General features: G+C 35.7%; 3 protein-coding genes across 4 annotated transcripts; 2 read left to right on the forward strand and 1 right to left on the reverse strand.

The window, feature by feature from the left end:
* The first annotated feature begins 872 nt into the window (after positions 1–872).
* LOC132133431 (apoptosis-enhancing nuclease-like) lies at positions 873–3,719 on the forward strand. The gene is made up of 4 exons (XM_059546243.1): positions 873–949; positions 1,353–2,023; positions 2,809–3,009; positions 3,124–3,719. The coding sequence occupies exons 2-4, from the start codon at positions 1,376–1,378 to the stop codon at positions 3,319–3,321; spliced, it is 1,047 nt and encodes a 348-aa protein (XP_059402226.1). The 5' UTR covers positions 873–949; positions 1,353–1,375; the 3' UTR covers positions 3,322–3,719.
* Positions 3,720–7,904: 4,185 nt separating this feature from the next.
* LOC132133432 (retinaldehyde-binding protein 1-like) lies at positions 7,905–11,901 on the forward strand. The gene is made up of 8 exons (XM_059546244.1): positions 7,905–8,389; positions 8,640–8,676; positions 9,115–9,243; positions 9,626–9,830; positions 9,927–10,105; positions 10,523–10,681; positions 11,024–11,134; positions 11,206–11,901. Exons 2-8 carry the CDS (start codon positions 8,665–8,667, stop codon positions 11,332–11,334), a joined length of 924 nt encoding a protein of 307 aa, XP_059402227.1. The 5' UTR covers positions 7,905–8,389; positions 8,640–8,664; the 3' UTR covers positions 11,335–11,901.
* Positions 11,902–12,872: 971 nt separating this feature from the next.
* Positions 12,873–18,686, reverse strand: LOC132133217 (monoacylglycerol lipase ABHD2-like). 2 transcript variants are annotated; one of them, XM_059545995.1, is made up of 10 exons: positions 18,498–18,686; positions 17,365–17,597; positions 16,977–17,152; positions 16,579–16,746; positions 15,993–16,176; positions 15,800–15,892; positions 14,943–15,044; positions 14,789–14,858; positions 14,612–14,696; positions 12,873–13,385 (listed from the first exon to the last, which is right to left on the reverse strand). In XM_059545995.1, exons 1-10 carry the CDS (start codon positions 18,603–18,605, stop codon positions 13,219–13,221), a joined length of 1,386 nt encoding a protein of 461 aa, XP_059401978.1. In that variant the 5' UTR covers positions 18,606–18,686; the 3' UTR covers positions 12,873–13,218. The 2 variants fall into 2 exon arrangements, with proteins under 2 accessions (XP_059401978.1, XP_059401977.1); XM_059545994.1 differs by having other exon boundaries at positions 12,873–13,468.
* Positions 18,687–19,823: the final 1,137 nt, after the last annotated feature.

Here is a 19,823-nt window from a genome sequence, read left to right on the forward strand (position 1 = left end):
TTATCATTTTGCATCCCATGGAATAAATTAAGTAATACAGGTCATACAGTCATGCTTTTTTGGGTGATCTTTCCATTTAACAAGATTTATTGTTGTCATCAGGGATCTAAAAAGGGAACAAATATGCCTTGATTTCCTGTTGATCAAGAAAAGCTGCATCTGAGAATAAAAGAGAAAAACAAGCACAATGTTACACGATTAAGAGATCACATTAATTAGTCACATAGATCACCAATATCATTTTGAGAAAAAAGGCCAGATACACTTACAAGCACTTCAAATTTGATTTCTCAGCCAGTGGTTTCCAAGGCTCTCCAATAATATGCTCAAGTTCACAGTAATATATAGAAATACAAACTTTTTAAAAAAGAATTTTGGTCAAATATAACGCCTATTGCTTATGTGTCTGAAATTTGTATCTTGCTAGCTGTCAGATTCCTTCAGATTGTACTGCTATTTGGTATTGTTGTCATTTATCAGTTAACGTTTTATTTAGCGTACTAATTCAATTGACTTCCATTCATAACTTCCATAGCAAAACAACAATACATCAATAACTTCAACGAAGGCTGAGACAGGAGCTCTACATTGGCGTTTGTTTTGACCAATCAGAGTACAATACTGTAGAAATGGGCCGACCAATCAAATCGCGGGATTTGGGCCTTGTCTCGGCATATCCTCATCAGTGTTGCCAAGTCCGCTGTTTTCCCTTTTAACACTGTTGCCGAGGGTTGTTTATCATGTCAGCGGGTTGAAGCAACACCAATATTTATCCCCTGAAATGCTAATTTATTCTAATGTATTTTACTCTCTGAAACGCGATTTTTAACTGGGGGGCGTCTCAAAACTGGCTAGTTTTGAGCAGTAATTGGGAGGGTTTTTGTTGTGAAAACCTGGCAACCCTGATTCTCAAAGCCCTGCTTCTTACCAGATCCACGTGTACGCAGAGGTATGTGCTATTGTGTAAAATTATCAAATTATAACAACGCTAATAAGTGTTTTTGTTTTAGTGTTTTATAATGTAACATTATTTAGGGTTTTTATTGTTATTAAACGTAAAATGCAACATTACATAATTTTTTCATTGCTAAATGCTAGGCAGTGCTAGCTATACTGAATTGATAATGGTTACAACTTAAACATAGAGCGTTAAATAATTGCCAATTTCAGACCATCTCCTTTCCTTAGATGGAGTATGTAGTCAAATATAGAGTTAAAGTTGTTTATGTATATTATCTTAGTAACCTGCAAGCTATTTTTTTCATATTGCATCTTAGGTATTATTTGTCACTATAAGGAAGGATACAGATAATTTAACTTGATGTTTGATTGACAACATCTTTTTTTGACAGATGTAAAACTATGTGGTGACACAATGTCCGCTTCACCTTGGAGATACTCCACCAGCAATGGTGTGGACCAAAATATCTTGTCAGCCACCAACGAAGAAACAAACACTACTTCTCATCAAGCTAAAAGACGAAGGAAAAAGAATAAACTGAAAAAATCCACAATTGAATTCCACGAAGTGTCATGTGAACAAAAAAGAGGAAAGAAAAGAAAGTCAGTTGAGCTTCTAGTAAACAAGACTGAGTGTGTTAAACATGGAGATGTTTTGGATTCTGTGTCTGAACAGTCAAATCATGTGCAATTTAAAAGGCCCAGAATAACCTCTCATACACTGTCTGGTGAAGCTGAGTCTGCAGTATCGCTCAGTGACAGCTGGGAGGTGGATAGTGGCTTTTCATCTGAATCCAGCCCTCCCACTAGTGGCAGGAGTTCACCATGTGTGGGAATAGACCACTCTAGGCTTGTAGCTATGGACTGTGAAATGGTCGGGACAGGACCTGGCGGCAAGTGTAATGAAGTGGCACGCTGTAGTATAGTAAATTATTATGGTAGTGTTGTGTACGATAAATATATTTTACCTCGGCATCCAGTCACAGACTACCGCACAAGATGGAGTGGCATTAGGAAACATCATTTACAACAGGCAGTGGCTTTTGAGGATGCTCGGAACGAGGTGAGGCAGCACTATATATAGCTGCACTGTATATACAAGTTTCTGTTCGTGTGGATTTATTTGCTCTGCTTTAGTTTGATATTGCGTAGTAGTTTTGAACAATAAGGATTTTTTCCCCTGCTTGCATAAAGCCAGTAGTACAAATGTTTACATGCCATGCCAATATTTTTTTTTCTTTTTCACACAAAAATATATGTATTTGAAGGTTTATTAATATTGATTTAAATACATGAAATAATTAAGAAATAATAGTAAGTTTAAAAATATATTAAACTTTAAGTATGGTACAATATTTTACTTTAAAAAATATTTTTTTCATTTCTACTTACATAAATGATAGCTGTTTATAAAAATAAATTCTGTAATCTATATTATACTCAATTTTTGATTTAGATATTCTATTTTTATGTCTTTTTTATGTTCTATTTTTATTATATATTGTTAAATGTTATACTGTATAATGTTATTACCTTTTGTGAACAATTTATAGTTAAGACCTTAAATTACTGTTAAAACATTAAACACTGTATAAAAAAAAAGTATTTTGGATAGAAATTATATTGTTTTTGTAAAGTTTTGTGTGTGTGTGTGTGTATATATATATATATATATATATATATATATATATATATATATATATATATATATATGAATGTCTATGTGGAAATACTTAAATTTTTGAAAATGTTGATATCCCCATTGTTGAGCTCTGCTTATAAATGGCTACTGTATTTCATAGAATATTGCTGAAATAACACTGTGCTTTTTGTCATTTTATTTTTTAGATTGTTGACATCCTCACAGGCAAAATAATTGTTGGCCATGCCTTATTTAATGACTTCTTGGTTCTTGACATCTCCATCCCACCACATTTGATTAGAGATACCTGTTCCTGCAGGGTGCTGCGAGGGTTGTATGATGACACCATTGGATCGAACGTCTCTTTGAAGAAACTTTCTTGGAAACTTCTCAATAGGACCATACAGGTAAGACAGCAGAAAAGGATGTTTCATGAGATAAAGTAGGAACATCCAGTTTAGTGTATATACCTTTTCTTTTTACCTGCTCCTTGACGTTTACATACTGGATATTTCTTTTAGTCTGGTAGAATGGGTCATTGCTCTGTAGAGGATGCTCGTGCTGCCATGGACCTGTACAAGCTGGTAGAGGACCAGTGGGAAAAGGACATCCTGTCCTGGGATTCAAACACCGACCATACTTCAAACTCCAGCAACTCCCTCGAGCACTACATGCAGGACCAGTACTGGCCAGAAAGTATAATGGACTGCAGCCCATAAGACCAAGAGTTCTGATAATGATGCCAACCTCAGTGCTGGGAACCGTCTGTTGTTTAATGTTTTTAAACTTCAAACTTGTTTAAACATGTTAACAGTCAGGAAGACAATACATGGAAATTTTGTATAACTTTAGCACAATCTTGGACTTGAAAAGTTTATTTAAATAACTTGAACTTTGACTCTATAAAAGCCGATAATGTTTATTAAGGGATTTCACATGAATTTTGAATTTACACAGACTGTATTTTAGGGAATAACTCCATTGTGAGTTTTCATTTGTATGATCAATGTTATTAAGGTGTAATGTGACACATTATGCTGCTAGTTAGCACTACAGTTCATGCTGTTTATCCAAAAAGAACTGTCACATAAAAGGTTCAAATAGAAAATATAAAAATACGTCACAATAGCACAAAAAAATTATTTTGGGCAAAATTTCTGCAAAAATTCAATCTCAAGCCAAGCAGGAAATTTGATTGACCAATTTGTACATGAGCAATATCTAAGGGAAAACTTGCCCTCATGCAAAATTCCTGATTTTACTGTTTTAATGACTGGGCTCAACCAAGAATATTCACTGAACAAGAGTAAATGTGACTGCACCTCAAAGGGATAGTTCACATCAAAATGTAATTAATGTCAGTTATTTACCCTCATGTTGATCCAAAACTGTTATGTTTTTTTTTTCTTCTCCATAATATGGGGTGAATAAATACTATGGAAGTCAGTGGCTACTGCATCTCGTTGACTCTGATGGCCTTTTTGAAACCGCTTTCTTTCTTTTCTCGTATAATAGTTGTGTTTTCAAGGTGTACATTTTTAAAACTTTGAATATAGTATTTTGGTTTTTAATAAGTGTAAAGACTATAGTGTGATGTGAGCTCACACTTGGCAGCACATGATGGACTGGATTGAAATCGTGATATAATGGGTTACCTTATAATTTGTCCTATAAATGTTGAAACAATTTACCTGCACAATAATGAATCATCAAATGTATTATATGTCAACTATGCTTTTACCCAATAGATGTAAAATAAGTGCTGAGCAGCTCTGGTAGCACAGAGACAACCATTTGCTGCAATCACTGCTTCAGTAATACAGACCCACACATTCAAAGGCTAAATCCTGCTTTAAGGGATTATGGCCACTCCACCAATCAACATATCAGTGGGAAATTTTGCAGTGACGTTTGAGGGTGGATGGCGATAATTCTGGCTGCAAACCACTGGCTGCTTACAACTAAAATTGAATTTGAGTATTGATTTACATTAAGCCATTTAGCAGATGTTTTAATCCAAAGTAATTTACAAATGAGGACAATAAAAGCAGTCTAAACTAACAAAAGAGCAGTAATATTTAAGTGCAAATGACAAGTCTCGGTTAGCCTAACACAGTACACATAGAAGATATATATATATATATATATATATATATATATATATATATATATATCACACACACAAAGAAAAACAAGTCAATAAAATAGAAAAAACAGAAAGCTATTGTTTTTAAATAATAAAAAAAGAAGATAAAGTAGAATTAAAATTGAATAGAAAGTGCTAGAGTTAGTGGTTCTAATAAAGATGGAACAGATGTGTTTTTAGTAATTACTTGAAGATGGCTAAGGACTCAGCTGCTTGGATTGAGTTGTGCGGGTCATTCCACCAGGAGGGAACCTTTAATGAAAAAAATGTGAAAGTGATTTTGTGCCTCTTTGAGATGGCACAGTAATACGTTGTTCACTTGCAGAACGCAAGCTTCTAGAGGGCATATAACTATGAAGTATTTAATTTAGGTAAAGGGGTGCAGAGCCAGAGTGGTTGCTTTGTAGGCAAACATAAATTATTTGAATTTAATGCGAGCAGCTACTAGTAGCCATTGCAAATTGATAAACAGAGGTGAGACATGCATTCTTTTCAGCTCATTAAAGATTAATCTTGCAGCGGCATTTTGGATTAATTGTAGAGGTTTGATAGAAGTTGCTGGAAGACCTGCCAAGAGAGCATTGCAATAGTCCAGCCTGGATAGAACGAGAGCTTGAACAAGGCGTTGTGTTGCATGTTTCTAAAAGTAAGGGCCTGGTCTTTCCGGCTGTTTTTGAAGGAGTTATGGTTGATGAGCTTACTTGGATGGTGAAAGTGATGGGTTTGTTGAAACCACAAGCAGTTCTGTTTTAGCCAGGTTGAGTTGAAGGTGATGATCTGTCATCCAACAAGAAATGTCTGTTAGACAAGCTGAGATGTAAGCAGCTATCATTGGATCATCAGGATGGAATAAGAGGTAGAGTTGAGTGTCATCAGCATAGCAGTGATTTGAAAAGCCATGTTTCTGAATAATAGTACCTAGTGATGCCATGTAGACAGAGAAGAGAAGTGGTCCAAGAACTGAGCCCTGAGGCACCCCAGTAGCTAGATGTTGCAACTAAGACACCTCACCTCTCCAAGATATCTTGAAGGACCTATCTGAGAGGTTAGACTCAAACCACTGGCTGACAAGACAATCTGGTGGTTCACCATATCAAAAGCAGCAGACAGATTCAGCAAAATAAGTACAGAAGATTTGGAAGCCGTTCTTGCCATTCTTAGGGCTTCAACAACTGAAAGCTAGGCAGTCTTGGTCGAATGTCTACTTCTGAAGCCAGACTGGTTGCTGTCCATGAGGTTGTTCTGTGTGAGAAAGACAGAGACTTTATTTGAACACAACTCATTCAAGTGTTTTTGCAATGAAGGGTAGAAGGGAAACCGTCTGTAGTTCTCTGAAAGAGTTGGGTTAAGAGTGGGTTTCTTATGAAGTGGTGTTAAAACGAGCCTGTTTAAATGTTGAAGGAAAAACACCAGTGTGAAATTATGTGTTAACGATGTGAATGAGTGGGCAGGAGAAATGGCTTGAAGAAGATGAGATGGAATAGCATCAAGTGAACAAGTAGTGGGATGATTTGAAAGTATGAGTTTAAGGCCTTCTGCCTCAGAGATTGGAGAGAAGGATGAAAACACGTATTGTTTGCTGGTAAGATGTGTTTAACAGTTTGTGGTGTGGCAAATTGTGTACTGAGGTTTGTAATTTTATTAATGAAGAATGTGGAAGTTGTCAGCTGTTAGAGTTGATGAAGAAGGGGGAGGAGGAGGACAAAGGAGAGAGGAAAATATTTTAAAGAGCATGTGGGAGTTAGGTGAATTGTTAATTTTGTTGTGATAGTATGTCCTTTTAGCAGTGGAGACAAGCAGAGAATGAACAGAGGAGTGATTGATATAGATTAAGGTCAGTAGGATTTTGTGATTTGCGCTATACTCTTTCTGCAGCTCTGAGCTTAGAATGATGCTCGCAGAGAACATAAGATAGCCATGGGGGCAAAAGAGGTGGTACGAGCTGGCCTGGAAGACAAGGGGCAGACATAAGAGTGAAGCAGAAAGTATCAGTAGCACTGTTAACATCAAAAGATGATAACTGTTCAGGGGAAGGAAGCAAATATGAAAACATAGCAAATAGCTGGGAGAGTGTAGGTTACGTCGAAAAGTGACATGACAGTGATTTGAGCTCTTTGTGATATATATGGCCCAAACTCACTATCCATCCTCTACAGCAGGGGTTTCCAAAACCTTTTGATGCCAAGAACCCTCAAATATGATTATAACCTGGCAGGGGACCCTCTTCCCAAAATATAAAGACAGTTATACCTTGAATAAAACTATACAATTAATAAAAGACAAGATGGAAGTACACATTAGCAAATTTGTATTTATGTGATTATTGAAATAAACTCAAAATATGTTATTAAAGTATTCTATGATAACTAATTAGCACCTTAATTAACACCTTTTTTTACCCTAAAAAGGTAAAAGAGCAAGCTTTTTTTAGCATTTTTCTTTAAATGTTAATGAGCTCTGCTGAATCTGCCCCTTTTTCCGAGGCACTCTCACCCTGCGTTCCATTCGTGTGAACATAGACGCATTTAGGTAGATCGGGGCACATTCCCTTCAAAAACAAAGGTAATCCACTGCGTCTTCAGCTGCTCGGATGTTGGGAATAAATGATGACTACTATGTTCAGTATTACATCCAACAACAAAACACCTCAATCGCTTGGGAGTCATTCTCTTGTCTACATCTGCTCCAGCGTTGAAACAAGGGTGGACTGATGACAGTTCCCTCAGGGCAGGTCTAAGGTAAGATGCCAGTCCAGTCTGTGCTGAGACGCTACTGTCAATCAAACTATTGTGGGAGGGGCCTGTATTTGTGACATCACACAGACAGGCATCTGAGATCGGCTCGATTTGAAAAAGGGGTAAAAAAAATTTAGAAGATAAAAAAAAAAAAAAAAAACCCGGGTGGATCTTTATAATTATAGGGTGGTTGTGAACACACACTGCCAACACACATTTCAGTTCAAACGACTTGTAAAAGTACATGTAGCATCCAATGACCCCTTTAAAAAAATTGTAGGCCTACCTATATGTAGCCTACATATACAGAATTTATGGTAAAAAAAAAGATGTAATTTCTGATTCGCTATTTATATGTAGATTTTATAAAAGGTTTGCTGTTTTAAATTGATGCATTGTCATATAATAATTTTCTGATTCTAATAAAAATGCCTAAAAAATATATTTAGGCATGTGTACACAGCTTTGTGTTCAAGGTCTATTTCCAGACATTGTTCACTTTGCCAGCACATACTGTAGTTTTCATGGTGTTGGAATCCAGTCAAATCTTACTGGTCAGTAGATATCCAAACCCTCCCTCACATTTTACCTCTAATAACTGTTAATATGTCTGACACACTCTGTCCCATCATCTCATTTTATTTATGTATTTATTTTTAATCACACAGTGTGTTTGGGGTCAGGGAAGGTTCCTCTTGATTAAAATATGAGAGTCATGATGCTATTGGCTGCAGGCTATTGGTCAATGTTCTCTATGCTCCTTTTCTCAATGTTTTTCACTGATTAACATCAAATCTGCTCTGTATAATCCCATATGACATCACAGGTCACACTACAAATTATTGCAGCCGGCTGTTCTGCACCTCACTCAGTTCTGTTTGCTAGAGCAGCACTGCATTGTGTCAGGTAAGTGTCGTTTCCTAGGACAGAGCATGGGATTTGTTTTGTCATTTTTAATGCAAGTTGCTCATAAAATTAAGAGAATCATTTTTTTTGAAAACCCCTGCTTTCAGTGATTGTTTAATCATGTAATGATACCGAGTTTTACCAAGTCACCCAACTTCCAATGGTTAAAAACCATTATGTCTTTGTCATAAAAATACTTTTTGTTGGAGAGGAAGCATTTTCCTTATAATCAATCGCTCTCTCTCCACAGAACGTTGCACTGAGCATCTGAAGCAATGGCTGTTGTTGTAAGTAATTTTTTTTTTCTTTATAAGCTATAAAACCTCATTCAGCTTTGCATTTGCTTACTGACTAAAATATGGTATCAAAATGAAAGATACATTTTATGTGTAAAATTAGCAAAACACAGTGTTACCCACTCATGTGCAGTTTTAAGACCCTGTTATGTGACAACATGTGATTTCACTCAGCTTCCTCCAAACCATCACTCATTTGGTGAACAAATGTTTTAAGAACAAGGTGGTTCTTAGTGTTTAGGGATAGAGCTACAAACATTAGCAGCTTATCCCCAATCTCAGGCTAGGTTTAGGCCTTTCACAATTCATGTGAGTGAGCTTAGCACTGGCCCACACTAGCTTCCATTGATTACGGCTACTAAACCTAATTGTTTGCTTAAACTCAGGATTAGGATGTTTTCATAAGTCTTTCTCCATAACTTTTTATAGAGTGGAACATTCCGGATGGTGTCCGAGGAGGAGCAGGCCCTCAGGGCTAAACTGGAGCACCTCACGGTCAAAGATCACGGGCCGGTGTTCGGACCTTACGCCCAAATACCTGACCACACGGTGCAGAAGGTTTGAGCAAGTTTTTAGAAAGTACAAAATATGCACAATTACACTGAACACAGCACATGGCTAAATATAAATGTTCTATAGATAACTATAGTGCTGTTTGCTAAGTTTGGCATTGCTGTTGCTAAATTTCTACACAAAACATCCTTATCACCAACCAAACACCCTAGCAACACCCTAGCAACTGTACAGCATCACAGTGGCAAGTTTGGCACAAAATTTTGTTGAGAAAATTAAAACATCCAGTTAATGTTAGAAATTAGCATCTGTTATCAAGTTAGCATGATTCACTACATATTCTGACTGACAAAAACTCACTAAAGATGTTGCTTTACAAACAAATTGTTCTATTTTTTATAATTATTTTAACGTGATGTCTTTGTAGGCTAAAGATGAGCTAAACGAGACAGACGAGAAGCGAGTGTCAGCTGTAAAGGAGCTCAGAGGTATTATCAAAGAGAGGGCGGATTCTGAAGACAACCTTGCCAAAGGTGTTCAGGACACTTTTGGGGACAACCCCGATAGTGTGCTGGTGAGGTTCATCCGTGCTAGGAAATATGAAGTAAACCGGGCCTATGAACTCATGAAGGGTAAATAGTTTTGCCAAAGAGTTTTTATTTGTACATTTGTTGCCACTGGAATGCTTCTCGCCCTGAGATGTTACTATTGGTTTTATTGTCCTGAAGGTTATGTGCGCTTCAGGCGGGATTACCCTGAACTCTTTGAAAACTTGACCCCAGAGGCTGTCCGCAGCACCATTGAGGCCGGTTACCCAGGGATCCTGTCCAGCAGAGATAAATATGGCCGTGTGGTGCTGCTCTTCAACATTGAGAATTGGGATTATGAGGAGATCACTTTTGATGAGGTGATTTTTTATGTTGTCAATGATGAGTGAGTGAAGTGACGTGTGACCAAGGATGGTGACCCATACTCAAATTTGTGCTCTGCATTTAACCCATCCAAGTGAACACACACAGTCATGAAAACACACACAGAGCAGTGAGCAGCCATATTGCTGCAGCGCCCGGGGAGCAGTTGGGGGTTCAGTGCCTTGCTCAAGGGTCTCACTTCCCAATTTACTGAACCGGTAGTAAGTTTGTATATTGATTGGTGTCCTTTTCTCTTTTAAATTTTTTATTGTATGAATAAAAAAATATATTCAATACCGTTCAAAAATGTGCAGGTCTGTAGGTTTTTTTTTTCCGAAAATACTTGTATTCAGTAAGGATACATTAAAAAAACTAAAAGTCTGTTACATGTATTGATATTGTGTTTGTTCCAGATCCTCAGAGCCTACTGCGTGATCCTGGAGAAGCTTCTGGAAAATGAAGAGACTCAAATCAACGGGTTTTGCATCATTGAAAACTTTAAGGGTTTCACAATGCAGCAGGCCTCTGGAATCAAGCCCACAGAGCTGAAGAAAATGGTGGACATGTTGCAGGTGACGTACTGACTTCTATCTTTTAGAAAAATAGCTCTGTGTATTAGTTCTTAAAGGTGCACTTAGTAATACTCACCTACAAAGAAGGTTTTAACACAAAGAAATTAATATGAAATTAATCATGACTAACTGCTAATAGTGCACTTCTACAGTGAAAGCAGTAACTGAAAACTATTTGCTTTTACGTAATGCTGCAACATGACCGGCGGAAACGTACACACTTTTTGCATCTATACCATAATCTAACCATTAGTTATTTGGCTTATCAACCTTCATAGTCTATTAATCTCTTAATAACATAATGTCCACATTTTAATTGTTGCTGCTTCTTGTGTATGGCAGGATTCTTTCCCTGCGCGTTTCAAAGCAGTGCACTTTATCCACCAGCCCTGGTACTTCACCACCACCTACAATGTGGTCAAACCCCTGATGAAGAGCAAACTGTTGGAACGGGTAATTTGTGTTTATTGCAAAGAATATTCATGATGGATGAGAAAGTGATTCTGACTTTTTTGTCTTTGAAGGTGTTTGTCCACGGTGATGAGCTGGAGAACTATTTCAAGGAGTTTGATGCTGAAATCCTGCCTTCAGACTTCAATGGGAAAGGCCCCAAATATGACGGAAAGGCCACAGCAACAAAACTCTTTGACTAAGCACTTTTTATCTGTCGCCGTACAAGGATGCAACAGTATGTTAATTTAGTTGTAATGTACTACAGAATGAATCAAACGTGTTTTTGTTTTTTTCTGACAGTGAACCCAGCAGCATAGAGACATGCCCTTACCAAACCACCAGCCTCACTGGAAAAGTTTCCAGATGTCATTGAAAAGAAATGAAACAGATATGATCAGTGAATTAAAATTCTCTGTGACTACTGGAGTGCTTTACATTCCTCACTAATCATGGGCAGGTCCCCATTTTCAGATTTACCCCAAAATATAGATATTCTTTTGGAACAGATGGCAGATGACAAGAGTCCAGACATTTCTGTTGTTTCTCTTGTTAAGAGAGAATGGAAAATTACTCAACCTGTCAATGTTTAAAACATAATTATAAGAATATATGATGTTTTGAATGGATAACTTTCTATCGAAAGTTAAATTGAGTGCATACATTTCCATTATAACAATTACTGTTTTACTAAATATAGTGCACAATGACAACTTTTCAAAGATTAAAATGATAACTTTGCTACATTGCCATGCATTTCCTGTAAAGGACACAAATAAAAACCTTTTGGAATGTCAAACATTGTGCTCGGGTGCTACATCTATTTATTTCTAGAAAATAATCTGCACAGATTATGGCAATTTCCATTAATTGGGTATACATTTTTTTTAAGTCATTAAAAATAAACAAAAAACATTAAGGCAGTGAAATATGCTTAATCTTAAGACAAAATTGATAATCAGCCTCAGGAGGTCAAACTAAATAATATGATCTGATTTATTTTCTGTTCATTTTATATGGTGTTTGCAAATACGCCAACCTTGTTATCAAAAATGTGGGACATAAAACTTTTATATTAAACAAAAAATTGTATTTCCTTTTTTTTTTTTACATTAAAACAAGAGATATATATATATATATATATATATATATATATATATATATATATATATTAAAATAATTAATATAAATTGAAATAATAAAAGAAATAAAAATATAAAAAATGTATTAAAAATAAACATATTAGGATTAGATATTATCTGATTGCAGTTTGATATTAACTTGTTCCAGTTACTTTTCAAGAAGAGATTTTAACTGATTATTGACGTGAAAAAGCTAAACCACTTCTAGAGTGCAATAAAATACTATGTCAATGTTCTTTGGTTTAATGTTACATTTAAAGGAAATACTTTGACATGTTTATTTATAGTATAACAACAGAGAATGATAGTACAAACCACAGAGAGAGAGTTTAAAAAGACGTCAATAAATCGGAGACAGATAAAAGAATATTGCTACAATTTTTTGCGCTTCCAACTACAGGAAACTATTTATTAAATGCATTTACTGAAAATAATTGTGCCATTGAAGCAGCGATAAAATGATACAATTAAAAGTACCATGTTAGTGTCAAGTGTCAATAAAACATAAGGCAACCTTGACAGACCTTTCAAAAGAAAATGAGAACCATTTCAATTTAAGTGCAAACTTTCAAATTATATTGAACTTCAAAAATCATCAATAAATATTAACAATTTAATCAAAATTTTAACATCTTGTAAAGGTAATTTGATGAGTTTTTATTTGAGATAGGCTGACTTCACAGTTTAGGAAAATCTATGTAAATGACAGCTGGTGAACTTTGGGTTATTTGTCTTAACCTCTTTACCATCTCCTCTAGCCAGATATGTTTTTCCGCAAATAAACTTTCCAAATAGTTTTACGAATCCCTCAGCACACTTTGTCAGGCTTTGTAACTATACACCATTGACATCTGACGCAATTTACGGTAAGTATAATTTATTACCGTATGTGCTTTCTCTGGAATTCCTTCTTGAAGGTCAGAGCAAACTCTAGTGAGTCAGACTTTAGAAACCATCATCTAACCTCAACTCAATCGAGAGAACCCCATAAAGCGTTATGCTTAGTGTTGCACAAAGCATGATTTTTCCTACTGGCATTGCGGCCTGTGTTTCTCCCATTGGCAGATAGCGTTGGCGTAACTGACTATGACTTTGTCCATCCAGGAAAGAGGCTGAGGAAAGAGAAAAGCGCCTTCAAAGAAGCCGAGATGACCCCCATGTAGTGTCAGTGCAAAGATAACATTTTGTTTCTTTTCTGTGGAGAAACAATACAGATTTTTTTTATAGCCATTCATTTTAGACGCATGTTTTTGATTTACTTAAAAGAAGCAACTCATAAGAGTCATTATGATTGGAACTGGACTTGCTGCACTGAATGTTTTTCACTACAAAGATTCATCCAAGAGTCCAACTACACTGGCCGTTTTGTATGTTTTTGATTCAATAAAAAGAACAGACTCATGAAAGTAATTTTTTTTCAGAAACTGGACAATATGCATATTATCATGAATTTGAGAACACTCATTACACAATATGCTTTTGATTTAGTAAAGAAACATATGTTGAGATATCAAGTCTACACTAGTAGCAGGAAATGCTTTTGATTCACTAGAAACAAATTGGCTCACAAGAGGCATTCATTCAGGAATCGACTACCAGGTGTGAAGTATAATTTCGATTCAAAGGCATTTGTTCAGGAATCAGACTACATTGGTTGTTAAATATGCTTTTAATTAACTAAAAAGACCTGATTCATGAGAGGCATTTGTAAAGGAATCGAACTACACTGGTTGAGTTTTTAACTGAACCAGATTGAGAATCGGTTTTCTATCCTATTATAAATGCGCCTTATTATTATTATAAATTAACAGCATTAAATATCAATTAGACATATACTCAGAATGCTCAATAATCCATCCAAATTGATATACGAGACTACAAAGACTTCTCTTGTGGCCTCTTTAAAAATGCATCAACTTTGAAGTTCTGTTGAAGCTCAAGGGAAGGAGCTAAAGATCAGGTGACCTATATTTCCTTAGTGCAAGGCAGTTAGGCTCCTCAATAGGGGTTTGCTGTTGGATCTTTCACCTGAGGCTGAAGGAAGAAGCTGACTGTAGGATCAGATTGCCCTGAAAAATTCAGCACAGGTGTCCAATGCAGGATCTTAGACACACAGCGGTGCTGATAGTCTTAATGGGTGCCTAAAAGCGCTATTAGGCCATACGTGTTGAACACGCGTGCCCTTTTTTTTTTTTACACTCCTTTGGTCTGTACTTTGTTTAATGGCTTCTTTTTTGCCTGTTAAAAGCCACTTGACACATCCATTAACTATTCCCAATAAAGATGGATAAAAATGGAAAGTATTAGATAAAATATTTAAAATCTAATATATAAATACCTGCTAGTGTGCGAGGTATCGTCAGCAGTGACTGGTGGACTAATGGGTCATCTGAAGAGTTCATCAAGAAGAGAGGAACACTGATCTGATATAAGAGAGGTATACAATTTTGGTTATCAAAAAAAAAAAGTCAAACAATATGACTTAATATAACTGGCTTTCAACAATATTACTTACATTGTGAATATAATGCACACAGCTTTCCTTCTCATAGTACTCCTTTATGGAGTTGTGTCCATGAAACTTCCTAATAGAGACATACATTTTGAAAAGAATCATTATGGGAACTTAAGATGCAGTCAGAATTGTCTCATGAAAGCTTTTAAAGTACCTCATAATGTTGTCATCAATCTGCATGAGTGAAGTGGCCGTATACAGCCGGCTGAGGTCGGCGGGCTCCATTTTGCTAGAGCTCATACCAAATAAACTTGCCCTACAATAAAATAATTAAAATAATTTCTGTTCATTTTATTTCTCTCTGAATCGCCTCTGTTTGTGTGCCAGTGGGTCTGTGCAATGAAATGGGCAAAAGTCTCGAAGCTTATAACATGCATTTGAAAAAGCAAAACACTGAATATCTTCCCTTGTAAGAAACCTGTTGTCTAAAAAAAGAGAGCATGGTTTTACTCCACAACATCAGTGGAGTGTTTAAAATAACTTCCTTTTGTGATCTGATCTGGCTTCACAAAATGAGGCAGAACATATATTCTGTACTGTTATAAAGGCTACGTCGATTAGCAATGGATTACAAATATACTTAATAAATAAAATAAAAAAATACTAAATAATTAAGTATACTTGTGGCTACCGGTATGAATTGAACAGACATTACATGTGTCTATAATGCTCAATAATGGCTAATTTTGAATAAAAATATGAAAAATAATACTTCGCTCAAAAGAAATTTGGTGTTGACATATGATAATCCATGTTTTTATCTAGTGTTCAGAAGTGTACAGGACATTTTTTTTGTTCATTTGTTTTAAAAATCGCATTTGAAACTACAAATTGCAAAAAAAAAAAAGCCATCAGAACCTAACTGAATCCCAGAGATATAACTGTATTGTTGCATCCCTAATAGGAATAATAAAAAAAAATTGGTTGCCACTGGTTGTCAATCATACAGTTTAATGGATGCCCCGACTGACCAACTACAATCAGATATGTCACAAAAATAAGGATACTTACCTGTGAGATAGAATTATTTTTTTCATGTTGCCTGCCATGATGAAGTTGTACAGCCTCCTACACTGATCCCACTGTAGAAACGTCTCCTGAGCCCTTAAGACAAGCAATTAAAACAGAAAACCAAGTAGTAAAAAAATCACATAAATTAGTTGTCATTTTACATTAAGTGCATAAGTTAAAAATACTTTCTCACCTCAGAACATTATATCCCTGACAGACACTGACGCAGCACAGCACTCGCTCCTGATTGGCTAGATTCTCACCCAGGTACTTGCAGGCAATGTTCCCTCCAAGACTGAAGCCCACCACAATGAGCTGAGTTTGTGGGAATGTGTGTTTAATGTAGCCCATCATGGCTGAAAACTCCCAGGTACAACCTTTAACACAGTGTTATATAAACCATAGACAAACATAATTAAAATTAGCATTCTGTGGTTCTTTTACTTTTTCTATATTAATATAACATACATTTATTTTAATTATATTAAAATAATTAAATTACATAATAAGAAATTCTAATGAATATAATTATACATCGTAAATTATATATATATATATATATATATACACACACATATATATATATGTGTATATATAAAATATTAAATGTTATATTAAACAAGTATACAGATTTATAATTATAAAATATATATATATATATATATATTTACAAAAAAAAACTCATCTTATTATAAAGAAATTGTAATCAACTGTCTGGTTGTTTTTCACAAGTATACTTGTTTCATAACAAACAAGCATGCATGTCACACATGGCTTACCGTACGTGAACATCCTCGGAGACGTCAGCTCGATGTTTGGTAGTGCTCCAAGATGGTTGAGAACGGCGCACCTGTAGCCTTGTTTCTGTGAATAATCCACAAAGGTCCGTATATAATGCTTCTCACTATGGTTACCGATCCCAGGACAGATCACCATGGTGATTTCATCTGTGATGGGACAGAGACAGAGTGAAAGTACGAGCAACACATCTTAATCATAAAACACCACTAAGTGGATGAAAATGTCAGGCTGTCAAGGTCTAAAAATGCAAGTCAAAAAGATTATTTGTGTTTAATATTTCAGTCTTTTTGAACCATATGATAGCTCGGTGTATATTTTTGGATCAAGATTTCCTTTTTGGGGTCAAATATTCCTTTACTGCAAAACCCAAGCTCACCTCCAGTACAGTGGACGCCTTGTGGCTCAAACAGGTCAAAGGTGGCAGTGGCTCCATCTGACATGGGCAGGTACTTACGCAGCCCACAAGGTTTAGGGCACTTTACCCTTCCCATCTTCCCATAAAGAGCAGTCTGGAGATGTCCACTCTTCCCCCATAACAAGGGAGGGATGTACCTGGATAAATGGGCATGTGGCATAATATTTATAAAGTGTGGCTCAAAAGTAGTATCCAATATTTATTTAACAAAACATTTATTCCTGGATTCTTCTAGTCATTCTACAGCAAATCGCATCATTTTATTGTATTTCACCATCTAAAAAAGATGCCATGTGTGAGAAGACTGCAAGGAGGTTGACAAGAAAGCTTTGTAGGCAGCAGCACTCACTCTTTGGTTAGAATGGGGCAAGACTTGAGCAGGTAGCAATTGAGAGGATTATCTTGACAGGTGATGTCAGGGGCCACCATGGGACACTTCAGGTTCAGGATCCGCACTATGACATACAGCACCGTGGCTACAGCAGCCAGCTTCATGCCATCAAACATGGCAGGCATCTCAGGAGATATGGTCTGGACATCTGCCTCCACTTGGGCACTCATGGTGGAATAGTCTACTAATGGCTGATTTGAGGAAATAATAACAATAATAATAAGAAAAAAGAAAATGTATTCATGTTTAACTTATAATAACTTTTAAAGTGTAAACATGAATATATAAATAAGAAGACAGTAGAATATCAAATATTTTAAATATCACATACATATTTTCAGATAAAATGGAATATGCCTAAGTAAATAAGCATCTCAATATTCATAAAATTGTATGTGTAAAACCTTGCAATTTAATGAATAATGTTGTTTTTTGTAGAAAATATTAGAAATATTTTACAAACATGGATACAAAGATTACATATCTTGAACTTGTCACATGTGTGTTAAACTAAATAATATTCTTTCTTTTTATAATATCAGACATTACTTGTTTTTCCTCTATATATACACACCTTCGCACACATCTAGTAAAATAGAAATAAGTACATTCGCACACAATCTAACTTACAAAAAATATGACAAACACATATAAAGATAAGATAAATTACATATACAGCATAAATAAATATTGCACATAGAATGCTAATAACTTTATACCACACCTTGAACTTGCAAAAGCAGCTTCCGATTGTCAAAGTTCAGTCCAGCAGAAAAACAGAGGCTCTTCACTGATCCAGATGTGTCATCAGCCAGTCAGAGTAAACTATATCATGCAAGAGTTACAGGGGGTTAATCAGTTTACAGTGACCCTATCCACAGAGTTAAGCATTCTTCTGACAAACAAACTTAGAATATTTTTAATACAATTTATTCAATATAAAGTTGCTGTTTTACGTGTATTTCGCACTGGTTATAAGACAGTACAGGACACGTTGAGCAATTAATGCATTTCTTGTACGCTATGCTATAATAGAACTATAAAATAGTGTTCTTAGCATCCACAATATGCAAAAAGAAAACAATGCATACCTTTGGTTCACAGTGGTCTAGTGATTCATCTGTGCCGCTGCTATTGACATCTTCACTGTACTCAAAGATATCAGACGACTTCAAACAACATGCAGCGCGCCTCGTCATTCACTTTATTTTTGTTTTTATACAGTCTATGCACTACACCCAGCAACTGGAGCGCGTCTTCATTCGTGTCCTCTGATTGGAGTAGAGTCACAATGACGTCAGAGTCGGCGCGCCTTTAGTGCCATTGATATTCAGTTGGATCCTGCACTATCACTGTGAGCTAGAATTACAATAGCGTCAACTTCACTGTCATTCATTAACTGTTAACTGAAATGAGTAAAAAGTATAAAGAAATAACACTTAAATTTAAGTATGGATACTGTGCTAAATTTTTACTAGAGAAGAAGTCATAATATTGGGCCAAAAACATACTTAAGTGAAAGTTTTAAAACAAACAAACACACACAAAAAAAGCTTTCAATATGTAAGTTTTATTTTTATAAAACCTTTCCACAAGCTCAAAGTAGCATAAAGCATTATAAAGTCGCTTACTTAAACGTTTAAAGTAAAAGTAAGCTTTAACTTGGAATGCATGAAAAACTTTTAACGTGATCAATCTCCTTTGATTTGCATTGTTCCACAGAACAGAATAAAGGTATTCACCTAACTAAATGACAGATAAATAATGTTATTAATTTTAACGTCTAACTGGATATGTTTGTTTACCTATAATTTAATTTTAACCTAGGCCTCTAAATAATGACCTGCTTATGTTATTCCTTTATAGGCCTTTACTGCACTGTTGCATTTAAATTTATTTGAAAATTAAAATGCTTAAAATAGAGAGGAAAATCCCAGTGTGCTGATTGATAATTTCCACAAGATGGCAGGATACAACTGAAAACACACACCACGCCATATCTGGAGCAAGTTGTTTACAGTTTCCATGTATTACAAGTGCTTTCGTCAAAGTAGTATGTTCTTACAGAAATTCTGAGAATTGGAGAGAGCAGATGCAAAAGTGACAACAGCAGTGAAACCACAATTACACGGCAAATTTCAATAGGGCCAAATGCACTCTGTGTCTGTAATGCACAGCTGATTTGATCCCCCTTATAAATTATTGTATTTTTCCTGTAAGTGCCATAAATGAAACTCCTAATGATCCTAAATGTCTGATTTTTAAAATCCAGCTCCATGATTTTCCCACAGCCGACATCCATTATGTTATTAGAGATTAGAGGCTCCATTGGAGGAAAATCAACCTCACTTTATATTCAATCAAATCAAGTGGGACTGGCTAAAGTGTCTGTAGAAGAGCATTTAGACACAAGCTCT

This window comes from Carassius carassius, chromosome 50 (assembly GCF_963082965.1).
Source record: "Carassius carassius chromosome 50, fCarCar2.1, whole genome shotgun sequence".
NCBI classification, from domain to species: domain Eukaryota; kingdom Metazoa; phylum Chordata; class Actinopteri; order Cypriniformes; family Cyprinidae; genus Carassius; species Carassius carassius.